This window comes from Rhododendron vialii, chromosome 2a, assembly GCF_030253575.1.
Source record: "Rhododendron vialii isolate Sample 1 chromosome 2a, ASM3025357v1".
NCBI classification, from domain to species: domain Eukaryota; kingdom Viridiplantae; phylum Streptophyta; class Magnoliopsida; order Ericales; family Ericaceae; genus Rhododendron; species Rhododendron vialii.
Genome location: NC_080558.1, coordinates 16481311 through 16503031, shown reverse-complemented (window position 1 = coordinate 16503031; position 21721 = coordinate 16481311). Strand labels below are relative to the sequence as shown.

The 21721-nt window shown below is 37.5% G+C and overlaps 1 protein-coding gene across 1 annotated transcript; it reads left to right on the top strand.

Annotated features, from left to right (window-relative positions):
• The first annotated feature begins 1667 nt into the window (after nucleotides 1-1667).
• LOC131317225 (uncharacterized) lies at nucleotides 1668-10982 on the top strand. Its single transcript, XM_058346791.1, has 4 exons — nucleotides 1668-1736; nucleotides 8777-8884; nucleotides 8999-9101; nucleotides 10711-10982. Exons 1-4 carry the CDS (start codon nucleotides 1668-1670, stop codon nucleotides 10980-10982), a joined length of 552 nt encoding a protein of 183 aa, XP_058202774.1.
• The last annotated feature ends 10739 nt before the right edge of the window (nucleotides 10983-21721 follow it).

Sequence of the window (21721 nt, the reverse complement as noted above, 5' to 3'; positions counted from 1 at the left end):
AGTCTAGTCGTGGGTTGATATGTGGTATGCGAAGGTACGGGGGTGTACTTAGGGGTACGGTGAGGACGTGTGTATTTGAGTATATGCGATATGGTAGATTGTTGGTCTTATAATACCATGCGATTGATTAAATGGTCTTTGGATTTAATTGAATGAATGGATGTTTGTGAAATGGGAAGCGGAATGAAAGTGAATAACTAATGGACAGAGTATTGTAGGAATTTATGTATGGGCTTAGTACGTCATGTAAGATGCGGGTATGTAAACAAAAGAGGAGGCATGAACATGTATATTTGTGGAGTCACATAATGACTAATTAAAATTCAGTGGTATAACCGTTAAAGGGATGATGAAATTGATTATGAAATGATGTCGATTGTGAAAAGTGTGAAAGGTGACCCAAGTGGTCGTTATTGAGGGAAAAGACTCGGGGTGACCCTGCGCTCGAGGGAACTAGACCCGAGGTGACCCAACTGATTCATATTATTGGAGGAAAAGACTTGGGGTGACCCTGCGCTCGAGGGAACTAGACCCAAGGTGACCCCACCTGATTATTGTTATTGAGGGAAAAGACTCGGGGTGACCCTGCGCTCGAGGGAACTAGACCCGAGGTGACCCTAGTGATTATTTGATGGGAAATACCGGATTAAAGGAAAAGAAAGGTTTTGCAATTAAGGGATTTAATGAAGATCAATGTGGACACGAGAAAGATTGTACTATCATACGGAGAATAATAAGATGTTTTGATTTGATTATAGATAAGTGTGAGATGACATGAGTTTAATAATGTAACTAGTTAAAGAAGTAAACGGCTAGTGACATTGATGTGAAGTCTAGGACTCTTAGGCGATAATTCGCAGCTTGTTGGTAGTCATTTGTGGTATAGGCGTATCTGTCAGTACTCATTCATTCTCGGTGCATGGTTCATTCAAATTGCATATAGCTTGAGTTTAGAATTTTCTACTGGGCTAGTGTAGCTCAACCAAATCTTTCTTTTCAGGTTCTGATGCCGGGCAATAGATTGCATGCATTATGTGCTTGACAGTAAAAGACTTTTGGAAGCTGACATCACTGGTTATTTCGTCATCTTTGTGAAGATCTCATTTTGTTAAAGGTGGTTTTGTAACTAATTATTACTGAATTTTCTTTTGACTAAAGTTGTAATTATCTAAACTTAAGGACTTGTTTGTAAATTAAACAGGTGGGAAACTCATTTGGGTAACGTATATGATATGCGAGGTTTCTCTTTTATTGAAATGTATTACTTTATTATGTTGAAAATCGAGGGCGTGACAACTTGGTATCAAAGCATAAGTTTAGAATACCTCGAGACCGTGGGGAGACTTTTAGTCTCATGGGTTCAAACATCGCTGCATCTTTTTACAAAATCACATGTGTGCTTGCATGAAGAGTCGGTATGTCGATGTGACATTGCATATATATATATATCACAATAGAGTGGCGCAAAGTTGTTGACTTCGGTTGGAAAGGTTGGAGAGTTGTAGCACATAATTAGGTGGCTAATGTTGATGATTTCATTTGTTATGCTTCCATAGTAGGATGTCTTCGAGACGTGGAGATAGGTGTGGTGAGACCGGGGATCGTGAGCACCAGGGCTGTAGTGCAACGGGGAGAATGAGGCGAGCCAATGTACCAGGGATGAAGCGATGTTTCCTGAGATCGTTGAGTGTGCGAAGAGTGTTGACATTCTGGAAGGTGCGCAAGGTGGTGTGAATGTGGGAGAAACTAGGCATCGAGTCGTTAGCACCAGATCATCTTCAGAGAGTGTTGAGGGTTCAAAAAGGAAGAAACCTAGAGTATCAAATCACTTTACTCAGGACCAGCAGGGCTTTAAGCCACCTCTTTATATCGGGACTCCAAGAGCTCTTCTCAAGTGTCAGACTATGTGTTATCGATGTCGTCAGTTTGGCCATATTCGTTCTCAATGTCCACGGCGTGGGGGATCTTGTTATACTTGCGATGAACGTGGCCACATGGCAAGGAATTGTCCTCGGGGATTGGGAGTACATGGTGAGTCGAGCTCAATGCAGCAGGAAACACATACGTCGAAACAACAACAGATGCAGTTCCGCCGCTAAACTACCACCCCCCCCCCCCTATTCTCTAACTCTTAGAAGCGTCACTTGTTTGAGGTATCATTTATTCCTAGTTGTGCTACTCATTCTCTACAATACCTTTGATTTGGAAGCATTTCACTCATTGAGAATCCTATTCTTGTCCATGTTTGGAATAGAAAATAAGAAATCTTGGTCCACGCGTGTTGAGAAATATCGATAGATCATATTTGCCGAGATTAGAGGTTAATCATTCCATATTGAAGTGTTGTCCTTGACCTCTTTAAATTGCTTATATCGAGATTTGGTTTGATTTGGACAGGGATTGTTTGTATCCATGATGATTGGTGACATCTCAAATGTGAGTTTAGAAGAGTTGTTTCTTTTATTACCATCTTTCATTGGCCGAGCTGAATATTGCCAGAATTGTATCGTAATTTATTCTTCCATGAAATCCAGTGGGTGGATGACCCGTTATAATTCTCAGTATTTGAGTCAATTGTCATGCGATCCCTTCCTAACTTTTCTTGGGCATATTTAAATTCTTATAGCGAAGTATCTTATGACACTGTTGCTATCAAATTTGACAAGTGTTTCTCGTTCCCTATTCGAGGTCTTATTTGACATCATCCTGCTTGAGATAAGTTTTCATTGGTCAGTTTAGATTTCCTTGATGCGATTATCATTTTCGTCGTTTGCTTATAACCGTTATTCCATATGAGTATTTAATTTGCAACATCAATCTGTTGAACCCAACCTTTAGCTATGTACCGTATGAAATACAAATTCGTTAACACTATCAAAATTTAGACCTTGTACCCATCATTGCCTGCTTGGGCCATCATTCATTGTGGTCCCATGACTAAGAAGTCATATGATTTGAACTCACATCCGCTTTGTATCTATTTGTTTGCCCTTGCCTATTCGGTTGGTTCGAATTTCCATGGTTGGAGTCAATCTTGTGGTGACATACCTATTGATGTCTATTCATTGACACCGTTCAATACAAATTCAATTGTGGAAATTACTTTAAGTGTTATTTTACTCTGTCGTGGTTCCTTGACTTTGGAGGCACATGACTCATTCTGTAACACTCAGCCTTAACTTGTTGGAAGGTCTTACCCTTCCCGGTATTGGACAAATTTTTGATCTTGTATCAGTTAACTTACTAGAGATTTGTTTCACTTCTTGTATTTATCCTTAATATCGACATCGTTCAGTTGCTAAAGGTTATTCACTGACTCTGTTGACTCGAAAAGCAATAAGAAAGTTATGATCAGTCATTTCAAATTTCTTGGGTTGTCATAAAAAGGTATTTTGAATTGTTGCCAAACCGTCCTGAAGATTCCACGTGTTCTTTGAATTTCGGATGCCTCGTTACCATTCTTCCAATTCTTGATTGACACTACTTGAGTTTTGTAGCTTATTCGTTTCGTTTGAGATGACAAATCGAATCCTTCTCATGATATAGAATCACCCAACCTAGAATGAAAATTTTGTGCGACTTTTAGAAGAACTGGCTTGTGTTATGGACCCGCTAAAACAATTAATTCGATTCGCCAACGATATTTGGAAGCTCGAGGGAGAATGACCGAAAAGAGAAAGGTAAAGATCGTCAAAGATTGCTAACTGCGGAGGGCCGACCAAAGGATTGTGTTGACTGTCAACGTCACCCAATGTTATTTGAAGAAGGGAAATCATGAACTTCGTAAAGCATAGTTGCGTTGGGGTTTGTCTCGTTTTGGGCAGAAAGGAAGCGTTCACCGTAAGAAAGATAGTTTAAGTGTCGGACACTATGTGCATGTTTTGGGATACCCAGGCGACAACCGGTGAAATCCACTTGGAAGAGGCGCTTGATCACCGCCCATTCTAGATGGAAGTCTCGGGAAGTCAATTGGATTATCCGGTTATACTTAGGAGGTAAGATCTCTATAGTGAGATAGATAATTGTGTATAGGATTTGTATAATAAAGAAAAGTTTAGAAACTGTGAACCGTTTGACGTTGCCGCCTAACTTTTTCAAAATATATGACGCATTCTGTATACGGAGATTGAGGAGGTATGAAATAAACCCATTGCATGTGTTAGAAAGGTCCGAAATTGAATTAGAAGTTCAAGTGTCCTATGATGAGAAACCGATGCGTACCTTAGACTCGCGTAGTCCATTGTTGAAAGGTAAGCTGATGTTGTTAGTGCATGGTTACGTGGAAATGGGGGTACGAAGTTCGAAAGATATACGTGTGTTTGTTGTGGTCTGCTTGATATGAATCTAGACGTAGACTTCGATGGTTATTGAATTGTTGTATAATGGATAGTGTTACAGTTGGAGTATGTTGATGTGATGCTTGGCATGATTAGGCTTGCCTTATCTAATTTCGAGGACGAAAAATTTTTTTTAAGGAGGGTAGGGTGTAGAGACCCGTATTTTAGGCCTATATTTTTTTTTTTTTATATAACTGTACGGCTTGTCGAGATAAACGGTGTGGATATATGGAATGGCGTATTTGTGGAAGGATATAAAGGTAAATAGATGAGAGTTGCATGTGTGAGTGTGTGGTGTGAGGGCATGGGATTATTTCCCTCACCTCTATTATTCCCAGAGGAATGCTTTCCTCTTTCTCATTTCTATCTCTCGGCTCTCTCTCTAACTCTCACATATCTCTCTCTCGGCTCTCCTCCACTCCCACTCAAAATCAACTCCAATCAACCTCCACTCTCAAAACTCATGAAGATTGACCTCCATTCCACCCTCCGTACGTGGTCTTGAGCGTGTATTCAGTTGGGTCTAGCTCGGAGAGGAGTATTCAACTGATTTTGAGGTTCCGGAAGCTAGGGCTTACTCAAATTGCGTGGGTTTCGCTTCCCGACTTGAGGTAGGGAATTCTACCTCTCTTTATATGTTTTATGAGTGATTTAGTGCATAAATCGTGCTTGTAATGTTGTGTTTGAGTTTGGATTGAAAATTCGTAGTTGCTGTCAGAATTGTCTGTTTTTCCTGGTTTCCTACCGGTAGGCCCGTCCCTTCTACCGGTAGAACGTTGTTACTTTACCAGAAAATCGATTCCCTACCGGTAGGAACTCTTCACCTACCGGTAGAACGATTGAGAAATTCCTTCGTAACCAGCTCAAACGTACAGCAGCAGCTCAAAAGCTGCTCAACGTATCGAACTTCTACCGGTAGGGATTCCTTACCTACCGGTAGGTCAAGCACAAATTTGAACGTTGGCCTTTCTGTTCCCAAGTTCTACCGGTAGGACTTGCTTGCCTACCGGTAGGTTACGTGAATTGGAGTTTCTACCGGTAGGACTTGTTCACCTACCGGTAGGTCTAGGTTTTACCGGAATGTTAGCCTTTCTGTTTTCAAGTTCTACCGGTAGGACTTGCTTGCCTACCGGTAGGAGACTAGAAGTTTCACCTGCTTTCACCTGCTTATTTGAGCTGCTGCAGTATCTTTCAGCTGCTTCCCTATATCCTTCAACTCGTATGTCGAAGCTTTTCTTTGACTCTTATGAGTTTGTTTACGCATCATTCCAAGTGTTTTGGTGAGTATTACTCGTTCCTCACTTAGAGTGGCATTCAATGGACTAGAGTGAACATGTCTAGGGATTTGATGAGTAGTTTTGCAATCCGTTTTCTCTCTTAACTCGTAAGATTCTTAGATTCCCACAGTGCATGCTTTTACAGACTCCGAGTATAGAAACTAGATAATCGGGCATCGTAGAGTCTAGTCGTGGGTTGATATGTGGTATGCGAAGGTACGGGGGTGTACTTAGGGGTACGGTGAGGACGTGTGTATTTGAGTATATGCGATATGGTAGATTGTTGGTCTTATAATACCATGCGATTGATTAAATGGTCTTTGGATTTAATTGAATGAATGGATGTTTGTGAAATGGGAAGCGGAATGAAAGTGAATAACTAATGGACAGAGTATTGTAGGAATTTATGTATGGGCTTAGTACGTCATGTAAGATGCGGGTATGTAAACAAAAGAGGAGGCATGAACATGTATATTTGTGGAGTCACATAATGACTAATTAAAATTCAGTGGTATAACCGTTAAAGGGATGATGAAATTGATTATGAAATGATGTCGATTGTGAAAAGTGTGAAAGGTGACCCAAGTGGTCGTTATTGAGGGAAAAGACTCGGGGTGACCCTGCGCTCGAGGGAACTAGACCCGAGGTGACCCAACTGATTCATATTATTGGAGGAAAAGACTTGGGGTGACCCTGCGCTCGAGGGAACTAGACCCAAGGTGACCCCACCTGATTATTGTTATTGAGGGAAAAGACTCGGGGTGACCCTGCGCTCGAGGGAACTAGACCCGAGGTGACCCTAGTGATTATTTGATGGGAAATACCGGATTAAAGGAAAAGAAAGGTTTTGCAATTAAGGGATTTAATGAAGATCAATGTGGACACGAGAAAGATTGTACTATCATACGGAGAATAATAAGATGTTTTGATTTGATTATAGATAAGTGTGAGATGACATGAGTTTAATAATGTAACTAGTTAAAGAAGTAAACGGCTAGTGACATTGATGTGAAGTCTAGGACTCTTAGGCGATAATTCGCAGCTTGTTGGTAGTCATTTGTGGTATAGGCGTATCTGTCAGTACTCATTCATTCTCGGTGCATGGTTCATTCAAATTGCATATAGCTTGAGTTTAGAATTTTCTACTGGGCTAGTGTAGCTCAACCAAATCTTTCTTTTCAGGTTCTGATGCCGGGCAATAGATTGCATGCATTATGTGCTTGACAGTAAAAGACTTTTGGAAGCTGACATCACTGGTTATTTCGTCATCTTTGTGAAGATCTCATTTTGTTAAAGGTGGTTTTGTAACTAATTATTACTGAATTTTCTTTTGACTAAAGTTGTAATTATCTAAACTTAAGGACTTGTTTGTAAATTAAACAGGTGGGAAACTCATTTGGGTAACGTATATGATATGCGAGGTTTCTCTTTTATTGAAATGTATTACTTTATTATGTTGAAAATCGAGGGCGTGACACATAACCCCAGTTTTTGGCAAAGCGAAGTGTGATTGTGTTGCAACTTATGAAGGCCTTTAAGGCAACTTAACGTTGCCGCATCCGTTTCAGTTTCTGGCTATGATGATAAAAAAACACTAATGTCTGAGCCGTAGTTGTGTTGTTATGAACTATGAAGTGGTGTTGCAACTTATGAAGGCCATAATGGCAACTTAACGTTGCATCCATTTCACTTTTCTGCTATGATGATAAACGGAACTAATATCTGAGCAGAATTTAATTTTCTTATTCAATTTCCTTGTTCATTTGGCTTTTATATACCTGTTTTCTGCTGCTGCTGCTGCTGGTTCTTGTTTTGTAGGACATTGTAGACCATAGACGCCAAGAACCAAACCACGTGAAGGCTGAAGCAAATTAATACCAACAAAATGTTGAAGGTGGATTTTCTTACTTATTTTTGTATCCATAGTTGTTTTATGATTCCCTCAATTAAAGTAAATGGTGCTTACTGCTTAGTCTGCTTATGTGTTGGAAATAGTGCATACAACATATGCAGTTTGATCTGTTTGAATACCAAAAGTAAATACGTGAAATAGTAAGGATTGGAGCATTTTCAATCTCTAGACTCTAGTAGTTTACGTGTTAGTAGCTCGTATTTAGCTTGGTGGATACCTCTAACCTGTTTTTATGCTAATCTGAGGTGTAACGAAGCCAGGCTAAATATTGAGTTATTTTTAGTTAGTATAGTTACTTTTATTTGATTGCATTTCTTAGCCGAGGTGGTGGCATAACCCCTTGCATATTCTGTTTGCTGAGTTGAGGTGGCAGCCTAGCCCCTCCAGTCTGTTAGTTTGTTAGTCTGTTAGCTATTTATTTGATTGCATGCCTTGTGGTCTGTTTAGCTTCACTTAACTGAAGTGGATGATGCTTGCATGCGTTCTGGACAGTGTGGCAGTGTGGGGTGTGTGTGTGTGTCTCCTTTTAGTCTGAAATGAATAAGCCACAGACACAACCCTAGTTTTTGGCAAAGCGAAGTGTGAGTTTTAATAGCATTAGATTACAGCACTTTTTTAGGAATGTTGTTGTAGGGCTAAATTTATAGCATTCAGAAAGAGAAAATGAAGGAAACCCCGAGAGGTGTGGACGTGTAAGAGGAGTGGGAAAAGGAGTCGCACAAATAAGATTAGGTAAGTGAAGAAACTATTCAGTTCAAGTCTCAAATGGCACATGTGCTTAATGTAATCAACGAGTTAAATAAAAACCATGTAGTTCACTCATTAAATTCATTTAGCATTAAGATGCTACTATTGAAATGTAGTTCACTCATTAAATTCATTTAGCATTAAGATGACGATTCCATTTGCATTCTGTTCTCTTTGAATGGTCAGAAAAAGCATTGCAAGAGATTGCCCAATATATTTCTGCATTCATTCCAATAACCAACAACTACTTTGCCTAGAATTGAACCTTGAGGTTTTTTTTTTTACCATTCAGCTTTCAGCCCTAGTTGAGTTCACACTAAATTTCTGTGGATCATGTGGTTTTTACTTATCAATTCATGAATGACCCTTTTTTCCTCGCAAAAGTATCATGTAGTTGTCTGTTCTGCGTGTCTCAAATAATTGAAAACCTCTTTCTGTTTGATCATGTGGTTTTTATTAAGTTGAAAACCTCTTTCTGTTTTCTGCTACCGGCATTGCTATAGGAAACGGTTATCGTTATGGTTCTCAGAAACTATCAGTTACATGAGTTGGAACTTGGAAAGTCGCTAAAATCAAATCAAATAAATGTACAAGTAGCTACGAATATACAGGCATAGCTAGAGTATGTTCTGAGGGATGAGCCTAATGAACGTACAAGTAGCTACGAATATAAAGGTAGCCATAATAGCATGTTAGATTATGTAGTTTCTTCATTTCCATTGAAGTTTGATGACTGCTGTGTTTGTGAGTTTCTTACACTGAGCTCTTCCAAGGTTGTGGGCAAAGCGAATAAAGATTTAAGAACACTAAGTGGTGAAAATAGTCAAGGTAGTGGGGAAAAAAGATTCATGCCAACTTGTTGCCGCAGTTCCAAAAAAAGAAAAAAAGAAAGAAAGAAACTTGTTGCAGCTCAAGTTTTGGGAAGCTTGTACCCATCGTTAGAATTTCAATTATCTCTATTACGATTATTTAGTTGGGGTTTCTTGATTGTGCTCTCTTGGTTTCATATCTGTAGCCCTTTCTCACTAGCTAACTGGTTTTTCGGCTTAATCTTTATATTGTTTTGGTTATGACTTATGATGTTAGTGTTTGCTAAAATTTTAGGGAAATAAGTTGACTATCCTCTCAAAGTGCCCAAAGATGAATGATGAATTTCAAAATACATGAAAAACTTGTTTCTTTGTGTACATATTGTTGAGTTTTATGACAATTGATAACCTCATTACTCTTATGCTTGATCTAGTGGGACTTAACTGTTTGCCTAGAAAATGCAAGAAGACTATTGTGGGTTTTCTATGGTTCCGTCTACTGATTAACGTTCATACTGCCTAACGCTTTGCATGCTATGCTTTTCCAGAGTCATGTGGATACAAAAAACACTACCATTTGCTGCCTAAAACACGACCATTTGTAGCATAAGACACTTCCATTTGTAGCCTAAAAAGACACTTCAAGCTTCACAGGGGCGGGGCTGGCTGCATTCCACAATAATCTGCCCACCTTTTCTTTGAATGACATTATGACTATCCACAATCTTATTTGCTGCCTTTGGTGAATAGGCTGTGTCGTAGTTTTGGTAGATTGATCGTCTTAGCAATAGGAGTTTACTATCAACTAGGGGAAGTTTTGTCATTTGTATTATCTAATTAGTCAAGACTCTTTTATGTAGTTTTTGTAGGGAAATTGTTTTCCCCGCTAATGTAATGAATCTTTATTCAATAGTTAAATTGTATATTGTACATTGACGTTTAAATTAGTTGGTGTTGAATGGAATATTTCATTTTCGTTTTTTCTTAAATGAAATTACCATGATCTTATTTGAAAATACTAGCATATTGGTATTATAGAATATTTGAAAAAAAGGCCAACAATTGGCAAATATGGCGTTCATTGCAAGCTATAAAAAGTAGTATAGGATAACAGGCAGAGAACGCTATGGTAACAACAGGCACCGTTTGCTTCTTTTTAAAAAAAAATAAATTGATACAAACATGTTTTCTGTTTTTACTTTAAAAAAAAAAAGTAGAAATTGATTTCAACAAATACAAAACAGAAAATAGAAAAGTGGCAACGTTACCAAACATTGCCATAGTGTTCCAAACATGTATGAACCAGATTGATTATCTAGAACTAGAACTTGTATGGATGCGGTTTTTTTGAGTGAGAATGGTCTTCCATGGAGAGGAAACGGAGGTGGTAGGATAGAAGGTTTGCCTCCTGTTTGGTGAAATTGTATAATTTGTATGTCTGCAATTTTTTTATTTGGAGAACTTCAATTTTACATATCAAAGAAGATATCCTTCTTTTTTTCACCATATAAGTTATATAACTAATAATTATTCCCAATTGCTTGATGGATATGAACAAAATATAATTTGAAGGAAGGAGATGAGCTATTCATAAACTAATCCAAACTCTCCGCCGATCTTGTACACAGGTGTATCGTCTTCTCTTGTTAAACTATACCATAAGTTGCCTTCTCCTGATTATTTAACCATTTGCCAATGCCTGATGTTACTGGATGACCCAGAGGGTGTTTCGAGCATCTTGAAAAAACTTCTACGATCTGAAAATAAGGATGATGCTTTGCTCGCATTTCAAATAGCTTTTGATCTGGTCGAGAATGAGAACCAAGCTTTTCTACTGAATGTCAAAAATCTGTATTTTTTGGGCACCGGAATGCGTGTTTTATGGGAAGATTTTTTTTAGATGAAAATCAATTGCCGGTTGGTAATGTGTATACGAAAATCGATGGCACAACATGGCACGGCACGGCACGGCACACGATTAAGGGCTGCACGGCATGACACGAACCGACAAAAAAGGCACGACACGAGTCACACGACCTGACAAAAAAAAGCACGGCACGACACACACAACTCGACAAAAAAAGGCATGGCATGACACGACAAAAAAAAGGCACGGCACGACACGACCCGACAAAAAAAAGGCACGACACGACACGACCCTACAAAAAAAGGCACGGCACGGCACGACCAGACAAAAAAAGGTATGGCACAATCCAGCATGATTAATTAATCGGGCACGGCACGACATGACACGATTTAAAAAGGGCACGGCCCGACAAAGCAAAATGGCCCACCACGGCACGGCACGGGCAGGGTATGGCACGGCACGCCATGGCACGATGAAGTAAACGGGCACGGTACGGCACGATACGAAACACGGTTGGCACGAAAGAAAATGGCACGGCACGGCACGACAGACACGTTTGACACCTCTAAGAGGACCTTGATTCTTGTTGATTGTGTGGTCCTTCGAAAACATGCCTTAAAAAAAAAAAAACTTGACCAGCACAACCAATCAAGCACAACAAGAGACTAGCTTGGGGAAGGAGGGCTTTTTTTAATTTTGTGATGGTCATTACGTACGTAATTCTGTGATTACAGTAATGAAACATTGCCTAAAGGATACTGTTACTGAATAAGGATCTTCAATTTAGGCCGAAATAGAACCTTGTTTCTTTTCAATTACTTAGTAATAGTTTTCCTAAACGCATGATGTTGCACCGTTCAGAAAAAACAAAAAACAAAAAACGCAAGATGTTGCTTGGAAAATAAAATTCGCTTTTTTCATGACAATTAAAATAAGGAAAATTCTAAAATCAACCTAATGAGCTGACAATAGTAAGTGTGTGAATGTGTATTAAAGAGTGTAAAAAGTACACAGAAATACGTGTTTTTCTCATCTTTTAGTATGCTTATCGTCAGTCCAGTGAACTGACAATAGCAAGACCGTTAAAATAAATAGACTGGGAAGCGAATTGCAAGAGGCATCTTGCCCAACGGCGTAAATAGACTGGGAAGCGAACATTTCATTTCTGTATACCAGAGGTGCTAGAGGTATACAAACAGCTTGCACAGGTCCATTTTGGGTTCGGTTCGGGTCCCACAAAAATGATCGGAACCGTTCATTTTATTCAAAATTTGTTTTTAAGGGTCCCTGTAAAAAATCATCTCAATCCAACATCGGTATGGGCGTTTACGAATCATCTCAATCGATATCGGATTGAGATGATTTTTTACATGGACCCTTAAAAACAAATTTTGAAAAACATGAACAGCTCCGATCATCTTTATGGGACCTGAATCAGGCCCAAAATGAATCTATGCAAACTGTCTGTACTCATATCATTTTTTTTTTTTTGATTCGCATATCATTTATGTATACTTTAAATACCAAGAGTGAGGTTAGAAGTTCAATTCTTTTGTGAAGATGCCAACGTACGTAACAATACTACTTTATTTCGCGCTGATAGAAAAAAACAGAAAAGCTATAGGTACCGATGCCCGGCGTAGGGAAATCGTATCGATGGCTAAGCTGAGCCGTCTCCAGCTATCAGACGGCCGATATGTATATACACGAAAAATAAGGTGTTTAGATCAAGCACCCTACACACACATCGGATGCCGTTGATTTTCGCGTTAGGCCCCTCATTTTTTTACAAAATTTTTTTTGGACAACTCGGATCGACTATTCAGTGGCCGGAAACGGCCCGACACGGCCGTCTGTACAATTTCCCTACGCCGGGCATCGTTACGTATAGCAGGACTCGAAAAAACCATTGGAAGCGGATGCATTAATAGATGTCAGAGTCTAGTCAATATACCGCCATAAAGGACACAAGGAGAGCCACAGAGAGAGAGAGAGAGAGAGGGGGGGGGAGGGGACCAGAGAAGCAAGTGAGAATATGAATGCGGCCAATTATTGAATATTACTCAGAACAATAATTCTATAACCGCACAAACATGTTATAGTATCCCGAAATACTATGCGGTGTGGTATTCTCTCCCCAATACTATTTGGGTGAAAGGAAGACACTACTCGGATAAGATTTTAAGAGATGCTAGGAAGGAATTAGGAGTTTCAAATTTTAGATTATTACGTAATCTATTTACCTTTGCTTTGTTTATTTTTCTTTAATAATGTATGTTTTTTGTCTCTCACTCTGTGTACTATTATTAAAGTTTCATCACAATATATATATAAACTAGTGTTTGCTCGTGCCTACAGCACTATCAATCATTTGTTAGCATTTTTGTAATATAGTTGTAAGAGTGTGGGTGTTTTCTCAAGAGAGTTGGAGAGCACACATCAGCCCTTAGATCAAATGAATCACAGTCCTTCTTTCAACTTGTGTTTATGTGTTTCCCACACCCTTGTGTTTTATTAGGTAGACTAGTGTTTGCCCGTGCCTATGGCACTACGCACCCCGATAGTGCCGTAGGCACGGGGCATTTTTGTAATATATTTTTATTTTTTTATACCAACACCAGAAGCCAAACAATAGATAAAAAGAACCAATGACATTTTTGTAATAATATATTTGTAAGAGTGTGGGTGTTTTCTTAAGAATTGGAGAGCACACATTAGTCATTGAATCAAATGAATCTCTGTCCTTTTTTCAACTTGTGTTTTTCTAGTTCCCACATCCTTGTATTTTATTAGATAGATATTCAGGAAGTTGACCCTTTAATTTAATTATATGAACTGCAAAGGGGACTCTCTTGGCATCCTACTTTAATTTCTCTGGGAAGCAAATTAATGCAAGAGGGATTACAACAACTAGCCAACCAACTTCTGAGAAAGTTAGGTCCCTTAATTCGAATTGTTTACTTAATATCTTAATATAATTTATAAATAAAAATATCAGATAGTAAAAACAATAGCCCAAAATGGTTTGACAATTAAGCTCCACTCCGTTAATGTTTTTAGTATTTTTTAAGTACTTGTTTCTCTTTTTACAAGATAGATCATTCTACCACAGTACATTACATTTAATTAAAAAAGAAGTACTTATTTAAAATTTTAGTTAGTGGAATACACCCTTAATAATACTTTCTTTTTAAAGTCTAAGTCACTTATGACGGTCAATAGTTCGTCTCAAAATAAAATTACCATAAAATTACGCATGCCAATTTTTTTTTTTTTTTAAAAAAGGAGACAGTGAAACCTGCTTTTAAGGGAATTATTCAGAGAAAACTTATGCATAGAACATGATACATTAATTATATAAAGCACTTATTCGGATTTATGTTCCGGTTGTGCTGTTTATTTTTAAAATAATAAAATAGATACAAGAATATTAATATCCGGTGGTATGGTCAAACATCTATAAACAATTTTGAATAATATCCAGTGGTAAGGATTTGATTAATTTGTTTCACATGATTGACATCTTTAGAAGCTGACGCTGTAGTACTTTCATTTTATCCTTTGCCTTTTAATTTTCTTTTTCCAACTCTTGGCTGGTCTTCCCTCCTCTCTCGGGATGTTGGCTTTCATATGATTGTCTTCTGATACTCGCCCTCTCCTTCTCGACGTACCCTTATCGAATTTCTAATAAAATTCTTTTGCCAATCAAAAAAAAAACAATTTTGAAGAATATGAGAAGCTTTTGTTTTTATATATGTTTAATTTGGAGAAATTCAACACCAAGCCTTGGGAGGTTTTTGATACATGGTGAGCAATCTGATATTGATGGAAAAAACTTGATTTTATGGTTGAAAGTCCTGAAGGAAGTTTTACCGAAAGAAACAAGAAAGCGAAACAAAGTGCTCAATTATATTTAAAACTAATGGACGATTGTTATTTAAATGGGTGAATTGCTTATAGAATACATGTAGTACTATTGGCTATACCAGTTAAGTTGGCTCCGGAGAAAGAATCTTTTTGAATTTAAAGTTGATCAAATTTTATATGTGATCAACTATATATGTCGCTACAAATAATTAGGTTGAATGGATTAGTTATGCTATCCATTTAAACTTATGTCGTGGATAAGCGTAATTATGATCAATAGGGCTACAAATAAATTGAGCCGCTCGCAAAGTGTTTTAGGAGAGACTCAGTAAAACTCACTAAAGTTTGATAAGTTTATAAACAAAGCGATCCTGAGCATTAATTTTAGGTTCGTTTTATGTATATATTGCTAGAATATTGAAAATTTCATGTAACAAGTTGAATATGCATGTAATTTCTTAGGCTTGTTAATGCTCGTGAACAAGCTTGAACTCGACTCAAGCCTAGGTTAGCTTAGCTCGTAAAATCTTCATTGGGCTCGAACTCTAGTTCACTAAAGCCTTAATAAACAAATCTGAACATTCTAAAGCTCGATTCGGCTTGCTTGCAACCCTAATTATGAGAGCTTAACTACTCCTTTGTCACTAACAATGTTAAAGGAGTGATGTTTAAGTAATACCTTTCCAAATTCCAAACAATGAATGATTATCCAATTTTTCTGATTATATATGATTTTTTTTTTTTTGTATTTTTCTCTAAAATATTTGTTTATCTATAATTTCTTGTTTATGAAGGACTCCATTCGAAAAAATCGCAATGAGCTGTCATAAACTTGCAGATTTTGAGACAAGTCATTCTCCTCATGTACCTTAATTAAAAGTCCTATTTAGAAAGGAAAAAAAAACAATTTTGTCTAAATTTCTTTACACAAACTTTTTAAGGAAAACCCTGTACTCTTTTTTTGATAGGCAAAAAGATTTTATTGAAACTCGACAAATGGTACATCGAGAGAGAACCATATACAGACCATTGAAAAAGAGGAACTGTATAGACCTGAGGAAAAATTACAACTAAAAGAAAGTTACATTCATTGGAAATTAACTCCACAAAGGTGAAGGTTATCTCCTGAACCCTTCCAGTAGCGCCATATGCGTCATAAACAGACCCATTGTACTCTTGCTGCATGTGATCTGCATTGGAGAATTTGACACGTTTAAAATGTTTTCGTACCGTGTGGCTAAGGACCAAAGACAGTTACAGACTTTACAGTACACAGTTGGAGGATTCCGACTATGGGTACGTGATTTGGTTTACACCAAATGTACATTGTAACCAAATGAAAAATCGTTCAAGCTCTTATTGATCTTTGACTCGGCAAATCTTTTACAGGGATTCAAACAAATGTTTTAAACAAGTTAAGCGATTCCGATTATTTATGTAAAGCTCCAAAACAAGTCCCCCACAACATGGTCGGCGTACATTTGGTGTACCCTTAACTATAGTTTGAGGCTTGAGCAAGAAAAAGCGAGCCTGGCAGTACCCCATGTGGCCCCATAGGCCTTTATTTTTGTTTACAGTTCAAGAAGTGAACGTACGTACGTAGTAAAACCCAACTTGGTCACTCTTGCCTATACGCTCTATTTGGATGTCGGATTTGAGGCCGGATATGGAGCTGCCCGGATTTTATATCCTAGTCCCACTCATATCCGGTTTTTGATTGCATTTTTTGGAGGGTGGATTAAAACACTTTTGGGACTACAAATCCACCTCCAACAGTGTTTTGGGTGGATTTGCCAAACAGAGCTTCACCCCCGTTGTTAGCAAATCCGGGGGATTTGGTACTCTTTTACCCCTCCAAATCCACCCTCACCCCCACACAGTGTTTTACGAAGAAGAAGAAGCAGAGAGAGAGAGAGAGAGAGAGAGAGAGAGAGAGAGAGAAGTACCTCACAGAGCTCGTCGGCATTGGAGAAGAACAGGATTGTGTTGTTGTTCACGTCGGTGTCGAAAAAGGAGTTGTACCTCTGGAATGGTTTTTTTGGAGGAAACGATAAAAACGAGGATTGTGTATATCTTAGATATATATGATGGGCCCATGGGGTACATGTGAATTGTATTTTTAGCCATAAGGCTCATAACTGTGTATTTGAATTGTAATTTTTTTTATAAAAAATAATTCACTTTTCAATTACATTTTTAAAAAAAAAATTCTGAAAATAATTTTTTTTTCTAATACATAATATGGTTTAAACATTTGTAAAATAAAATGAATTTATTTTATCCCATAATTAATGATAAATATGTATTTACTTTAATTATAATTAAGTAAACGAGATCATTTAAAAATCTAAGTGGGGAAATTTAGTCATTCAACATCTAATCTCATCATATCCACATTCTATATCCTGTAACAATTGTAATTTTTTTTAAATAGAATTATTAATAATAATAGTATTCTTTTAATATTTATACATATATATTTTTTTATTTCTCCAATTATGCATGCATGCATGCATCCTTTTTTCTCTTTTCTTCTGCCACGTACATGCACACGCCACTTTGTCTCCCCCACCTCACTCTCCTGCAGTCTCTCTCCCTCCCTTAGCGCTCTCTCTCTCTCCCCAGCCATAACTCTCCCAAATCCTTCCCCTCCAAGAAAAACCAAATTCATTCCCCCTTGCCCAAATCAAAAAATTTCCTTTCCCACCAAGAAAAATCTGAGATTAATTCATTCCTATCATTCTCATACTCTCCCCCGGCCTAAAAATCGATCTTATTTCGTCCAATTCAATGCCCTTCACCTATAAATATCTCACCCCGTTGACCCGCGAGCTCACCCTTGCACCCTCCACTAAGTAAAACCGAGAAGAAACCACGGCCAATTGAAGCTTCAATCCATGGAGTTTTAGAGAGAGAGAGTAAGAGAGAGAAAAATGGGTTTGCATTCTAAACCCAACTGAAATCCAATTCAACGTTTCCAATCACCTACTACACCCCAAAGCATCACCAAACTTCATTCAATTCGAACCCAAGATCCCCCGATCGCCAAAACCGTGGTCATCTTCTCCAATATCCAAAGTTCGGTCTTTGAATCAACTCGATCCAAAGCAAGGTATTATAATTCTATCCAATCTTTATGTATAATTATGTATTTTTAGGCCTTAGATATAACCCATGCACGAAACCGTAGCCAAAATGGACAAAAAAAAGAAATTGCAGTCGCAACCTTGCGGCAACCTTGCAGCCATGACCTTTGGGTTGCCCAGCCGCAAGAACCAGGGTTCCAGACCTCGCGGGCCACAAGGTCAACCCAGTCAGACCTCGCGGTGAGAACTGTTTTGGTTCGAATCAACTTTGTGACCTTTCGAACCCGATTTTTGACACCCAGACTATTTTTCCTAGACTTTTCACACCTCAAATATCATAACTTATTAATATCATATTTTTTTATTTTATTCTCTATTTATTATATTTTTTATTTGTTTTCATTCAAAGTTTACAAACGAAAAATCTTTGCGACCTTCTCAAGAACGTTTTTACCACCCAAACTATATTTCTTAGACTTCTCACATCTCAAAGATGATATCTTGCTAATTTCATATTTCTTTTATTAAATTTACTATTTATTATTATTTTTAAAGTGTTTCCAATCAAAATTACTTTACGACCTTATAAACCTTGTTATTAATGCCTGAGTAATTTTTTTTAGACTCCTTACGATCCTAAGATGAAAATTTGTTAATCCCAACATATTTTATTTATTAGATTATTTATTATCTAATTATTTTACTTTTGGCAACTTTCGTTAATATCTTTATTTTAAAATAATCTCACGACCATCCGAGCCCAACTTTTGACACCCAAACATGTTGTATAGGACATTTAGGACTCTTATTAAGGTCATGATAATTATACTAATATTTTTACTTAATTGACGTATTTAATTAGTTGTTTTATCAATCTAATTTCTTAGAAATAATTAATAAGAGCCTAAAATATTTTTTTTAAGTTCTTACCTTATTATTGACATCATGGCCATACAAGACTAAGGGTAATGACACATTCATAAAAAAAGTTGTGTGATTGGATTGCTTATTAATTGTTTTAATTATTATCGATTAATTGTATCTTGTGCCAATACTTGATTTGAATGCTAAGATTGGACCCTAGAGACATGGGGTAGTACACAAATAGAATTCACATAGACGATACTAAGTTAATGGATAAATGGTAAAGTGTTGGAGTTGTGAGATTGTGGATTTGATTTGGACCATTGCAATGGTGAGGGTTACCAGTTGGGCCCTGGATTGAAATGGGTTACCTACGGGGCCCGGTGATGTTATTGTGGTGACCCTAACGTATGGTACACCATGGAAAGTTCCAAAGGGTAATCGTGCCTTTGCAAGGCCAGCAAGGGGGGATTGTCCCATGACACGGTCATGCTTGCTAGCTGTAAAAGAAGAGGGGTAGTTGGGTTGGATTATACTAAGGTGTGAACTCTATCACTCAGGTACGGATTGCTTGGCATCCGTGCCAGATTTTGCAAAAAATCAGGAAGAGACACAGAACCCCGAAGGTGAGCAATTCTATACAGAAGAGAATCCAGATGTGGGAGCCGAGCTAGAGTACACTTGGGATCCGTATCAAGCTTAGAAGTCTGTTATTTTGTTTAATTCATTATCACAAAAACTATTTTTAGTATTTCCACATTGGTTTGTAATAAATGAATCTTATGTTGAATTATTCGTTTTGGAATTTTGAACTTTAATTTAGTAAACTTTCAGAAAATTATATTTAACGCCTCCGATTTTTATTTTGAAAATCGGGGCGTTACAATCCTCTTTCTCAAAAAATTATCCAACACCTCATTACAAATCCATCATTCTTAAGACGTGGGGTCACCCTTCTTAACATATCACCCCTTATTACATATTCACCCTCATTCTATATCCACCCAAAACAAATCCTCCATCCAAAGTAGATTACTAATCCCCCCCCGGCCCCCGGACACGGCCAACACTGTCCCCAATTACTCCCCCTCTCCCCCCCCCCCCCCCCCCCCCCCCCCCCCGTGCTCTCTCTCTCTCCAGCAGTCTCTCTCTCTTTTGATTTTTTTATAAAATTTTAAATGTTAATAATTTTTTTTTCCACGTATTTTTTTAAATAAATTATATATTTTAAAATCTACTCAACAAAACCTATCAATCGAGCCTAATATTGATGGTGAAATAATGTAAAACGGAAAAATATTAAACTGTTTAACGAGGTTAAAAAATGTGTTCCAAATTTTAATCCGTTTGAACCGGTGGAAAGAAAAAAAGTTGCTTGATCAAAAAATTAAAATCTTTCTCCCGGTTGAAACGAAAAGAAAAGAAAAGAAAAAAGAGAGGCAATCGGTGCCTTGTAGTGCACGTGGTGGTTTTGTGTGCATGTAACCCTTGAAGAGTTTTGGACGTGGAGCACATAGGTGAATTGGAGTTTGATGACTATGCATCACTTGCCTAGGAGTAATCAGTTATCCTGCAGAGAAAAAAAATTTAGAGATGAACGCCTTATCATTTGCCTATGGATGAGCACCTGCAAAAATAGAGATGTGGAAACTTGCTGAGCATTGAGTTGGCTATATAATCTAATGATTGAGAGCATTTTTTGAGTAATCACATCCTCATAATTTTCCTCAACTTTCATTTCATTTTCGTAATTCATAAAAGAATATTATGGATCGGTACAATTTTTATTTTCGGATAGTTGGTCAGTTGGAAACGATGTTGCGAATGATGTTCCTTGTGGAGAAACCAGCTCCTACGTTGGGCGTGATTACACAGCCAAATTTACGACTGACCAGGTTAGTTATTACTATTGTTATTATACATATATTTTACTTATTTTTGTTAATATTGTACTTTTTTTGTAGCACAACAAAAAACGTAGAAAATTTAATTCTTTCACTTCATTCTATTTTCTCTACATACCATGTGAAGTTCACAGATATGGAAAAAGAAAAGAAAAAATCCAAGGAATTTTTTTTAACTTCTGAAGGTAAAAGAGTTTAAAGGACTTACAAGAGAGCCATATGCTAGTATAAGTTGCTACAGACGTCCATTACCGCTTGTGAGAGAAGACAAGCCCACATGACTAACATTTTTACAACTTGACACGACAAGTATCTGTCAGAGAAAAATAAGATGGTCCTTCAGTTACTTCATACTCCCTCCGTCCCTTAAAGTTTGGCACTTTCACTATTCCAATCCTATGAAAAAATTAATTATATCTTTTAATCCGTAATGGTTTTTATAAGCAATATGAATCTTGTATGATAGATTTTAATTTGCTCTATTAAACAAAGTTCAAAAAAATCGCCTAAAACATTATGGATTGAAAGATATATGCAATTTTAAAATAGCACACATTCTTGAAAATGCCAAACTTTATGGGACGGAGGGAGTAGTTAATAATCAAACAATTCTTTTGACTGACAAGAACTTTAACTTCAGTTTGATCAAATCAAACTTTTCCTGGCGGAAATGTTGGTAGGATGTTTTTGCAATACACCATATTGAGTAAATAAAAGAGAAACTTTCAAAATAGCCACATTAAGACACCTCACTTCCCTTATAAAAATCCACATTTTGCCACCTATACACACTCATGCATAATGCCACCTCTGTTTTCTTTCCTCTCTTTTTTGTGTTTCTCAAACGGCAAATACACATTTACTCCATATAATATTATTTAGAGGTGGCAATCTCAATCCATATATTTGAACCCGTGCAAATTCGCCCATTTATAACCCAACCCAACCCAACCTAATCCGCCCATATTGTATAATGGGTTGATATGGGTTGAACCCATATTAACCCATATTTACATGAATTTAGGTGGGTTGAAAATGGGTTCAATTTGGG